Raw genomic sequence first — 3,562 nt, 5'->3', positions numbered from 1 at the left:
GAGTAGGAATGTATGACCAAGAGAGACAGGCTGTGTATAAGTTCCGCAGCCAAGGAACTACAAGATCTATATTGTGTTGAAGATCTGCAGGAATAATACCATCAGGGCCGGGCGCTTTGTAAGGATCAAAGCTTTTAATTGCCCAACGGATAATGTCATCTTCAATAGGCACGTGTGTTACAGTCCGCATTGAAGTTGGAGAGAAATTAGTCAAATCACTAATTGGAATACAACCAGGAAAGTGAGTACTAAGCAGAAGCTCTAAAGTCTCCTGACTACCTGAAGTCCAGCTCCCATCCATTTTCTGTATATAGCTAGGAACAGAAGGGGACTTTGACAAAATTTTACGGAGACGACTGGTTTCGGAAGAGCTTTCAATATTGCTACAGAAAACCCTCCACGAGTTCCGCTTCGCATTCCGAACCAGATTTTTAAACTTATTAACGTTTGCCTTATAAAGGGACCAGTTACCTGATCTCTTAGCCTCGTTAAAAGAACGGCGGCATGTCCTTCTCATGCTCTCTATGTCAGGACTCCACCACGGTGGTTTGTCCTTTTTTAGGCCACTGGATAATCTACAAGATCTCTTCGTGGCAACGCTCAGAGAACTAGCAATCCAATTTGCAGCCAAATCAATATCCCTTATGCTCTCTACCGTCGGAGCAGAGGGAAGAATAGTACTCAGAGAAGCTTTGTGCCTCTCCCAATTTGTTTTCCTTCTATTTAGAAAGGGTTTTGAAACTTTGACCTGGACCACTATGTCAAAGTCCAGGTAGCGGTGATCAGAGAAGGAGCAGTCATTGGAGACATTCCAATCTTTGATCAATTCTATGTAGTTTGTACTAATAGCTGTAATATCCAGAACTTCCTTTCTGTTTGTCACAACAAAAGTAGGTTCTGAACCTCTATTAACGACTGTCATATTAAATTCTAATAAAAAGTCAAGTAAACACTCACCTCTACTGTTGGTGTCTGAACTGCCCCAGACACTGTGATGAGCATTTGCATCAGCGCCAATTATCACAGGAACGTGACGCCTATTTGCTTCGCGCATTAGATCTCTGACCAGGTCGTTTGGCGGTTGTTCACCATGGTCATGCGCCATATAGCAGCTAAGGAGCCAGATGGTGGAGTTTCCGGTCTCAAGTGCCGCCGCTACCGTATCCTCATCGCTGTAATCAGATAAGATGAAGATATCTAAATGGTTTTTGGCCAGAATACAGGCTCTAATATTTTTAATATTACCTGCAGGATTTGAAAACAGAAGTTTGTAACCTCTGAGAGATAGTCCAAGGATTTTGCCGTGGTGGGTCCACGGTTCTTGGACCAAGATGAGCTCCTCCCCTCTCTCAGCCATCCGGAGGAGCAAAGCAGCTGATGCTGCTTTGGAGTGGTGAAGGTTAATCTGGGTTACCTTCACCATCTCCGAGATCAGGATCGTACACGACAGTGACGTCGACGTCCTCAGGATCGGAATCCTGCGAACTGTCTCCATCCTCCGCTAACTTCAGATTGCCAAGAAGCTCACCCATTATACCTGTGGTAGACTGGGAGTCTTCTTGGTTCTCAGAACCAGCGGGATCGTCGGCCTTTCCATTATCCTCCTTGGACGGAGCCTCCGGCTTAGTACCAGAGGCGGCTGCGCTGCGTTTGGCGTCACTGCGATAAATGCGAAGGGAGATACTATCAAAACCATAGTAAACTTTACCTCCGCATTCACGCAATGGCGCCAACGTTTCCTTATTAAGGACAACAGTCGCCTTTCTGACATTTCCCATCGGGGCGGAAACCTTCACCACCTTCCAATCATGGGTAGGTAGATGAGGATTTCCGCTTTGTAGGAAAGCCAAAATTTCCGCCGGGTCATGTGGCTCAGTTGGGATGGTGGCAATTGATCTCGGCCTGCGAGGAATTTCGCTAACCGGGATCACGTCCAACCTTGCACCTGGCCACACTTCCCCAAGGGATTGAATAGCTAGCTTGAGCAGAAGCGCAGAGCGCTCATTTGAACAAGCTAGCAGCTTAATGTGACCCTGGTACCAACCAGCATCATCGTTTTGGGGGGCGGGTCCTGGATTCTCCTTGAGGATCTTCCAGTACACGCCTAGCATCTTCTGACGGATAGTCCCCCATTTTTCCTGGGAGATGGCTCCGTCGCTGTTGCTTTGGTCAACAATAGCCCTTACCAGTGGGTTTCTAGCCACCTCACTGAAAGGTCTATTGATGACAATGGTTTGCGCCTGTTTTTGACGTTTAGTCGGCTGGTCGTTCGGCATAGAAGTAAGGGTCTCCTCCTCAGATCGTTGCCGTTTAGGCGCCTCGGCAGCAGGTCTAACCACTTCTGCCTCAGCTGGAGGATCGGAGCCCTTTAGCCTAGCCAGGAGGCTTTTCGCCCAATCGAGGGACGATTTCTCGTCTCTCGTTAAAGCATCGTTGGGTTTGGCGCCATGACGCTCAACGATGCGCTCGGCGGCCCGCCGATTTAATTAATCGGCGGCCCGCCGTTTAATATAATTATGAGCTCAAAAGCCCTATTCGGGGGTTTACGGTTGTATGAGGGCTAGGCGAAATAATTGACCGAATTTAATCAAATTATCTTGAAAACTGCACAAGGTTTACATGAACATGCAGCCTGACAGATGGGCGGGCATTGCTAAATCGACTTAGAAATTGATTCTGAGCCGATTGTTATACTTTAAGGTATGTGTAGTATCAATATTTTTGGGTGTTACAAACATCAGCACAAACAAATAATACCCTCCTCACTATAGTGGTGAAGGATCCGAAATCTCTCTAACAAATTTTATGAGGATAGCTTAAAAACTTACCTTATGTCCCATACAAGTTCACCTTCAGAAAATCCGAAACAGGATTGAAATTTGACATAAACAAAAATATGAAACATCGCTGAAATTCGACATAAACATCCCAGTAAAAATTTGCATTACCACGTAGAGGGGTTAAAATGCTAAAATTTACTTACACAATAGCATTTTAAGTCATTATTTTAACACGGTGGTGTCATTCGAGGCAAGTACTTACCACAAACGATTACAAGTAATTAGAAAAAGTAGTCATTGTAAATCGCATGAAAAAACATATACAGCTTCTATATCTTCACTGAAAATATGACTAATGAATTAGAATGTATTTATATATCACATTATTAGTAAGTCCTTATTAGACTACTTCTATGTAATCAACACGATATGTAGTAGTCATTGAAAAGTATGTTGTTAGGTAAGTAATTACAATTGAAAGCCATTTGTTGCCTAGATTTTGCTGGAAAACTTAATAAGCATTTGATACTTTCATTAAAAACGCAATAACAAACAGCAATTTACTGTTACTTCAAAAAAGTGGAGATTAATCGTTTTGCAAGTTGAGGCATATATAATAATGTCAACCATATTAAATTCATTAATTTATTGGGTGAGTAAGTATAAACTATACATATGTGCGATTTTACTTAGATGTCATCGTTACTGCAAAAAAGAATCTGATTTAATCGTATTAGTGTTTGGTCAATGAAAATGCATTCATTTGTGCAATAATTTAATTA

The 3,562-nt window shown here is 43.1% G+C and overlaps 1 protein-coding gene across 1 annotated transcript; it reads right to left on the bottom strand.

The window, feature by feature from the left end:
- Nucleotides 1-583: 583 nt before the first annotated feature.
- On the bottom strand, nt 584-2,460 carry LOC119610414. The gene is made up of 3 exons (XM_037965598.1): nt 1,246-2,460; nt 958-1,172; nt 584-905 (listed from the first exon to the last, which is right to left on the bottom strand). The coding sequence occupies exon 1, from the start codon at nt 2,274-2,276 to the stop codon at nt 1,401-1,403; it is 876 nt and encodes a 291-aa protein (XP_037821526.1). The 5' UTR covers nt 2,277-2,460; the 3' UTR covers nt 584-905; nt 958-1,172; nt 1,246-1,400.
- Between the last annotated feature and the right edge of the window lie 1,102 nt (nt 2,461-3,562).

The sequence above is a fragment of the Lucilia sericata genome, unplaced genomic scaffold (genome assembly GCF_015586225.1).
Source record: "Lucilia sericata isolate MDLA Ls3-8-SP2 unplaced genomic scaffold, ASM1558622v1 Contig001182F_arrow, whole genome shotgun sequence".
NCBI classification, from domain to species: Eukaryota; Metazoa; Arthropoda; class Insecta; order Diptera; family Calliphoridae; genus Lucilia; species Lucilia sericata.
The sequence above is the reverse complement of the archived record's forward strand: the minus strand, read 5'-3'. Positions and strand labels throughout refer to the sequence as shown.

Coding starts and splice junctions, on each gene's coding strand:
- LOC119610414 (XM_037965598.1), bottom strand. CDS start 2,276: ATGCCGAACGACCAGCCGACTAAACGTCAAAAACAGGCGCAAACCATT.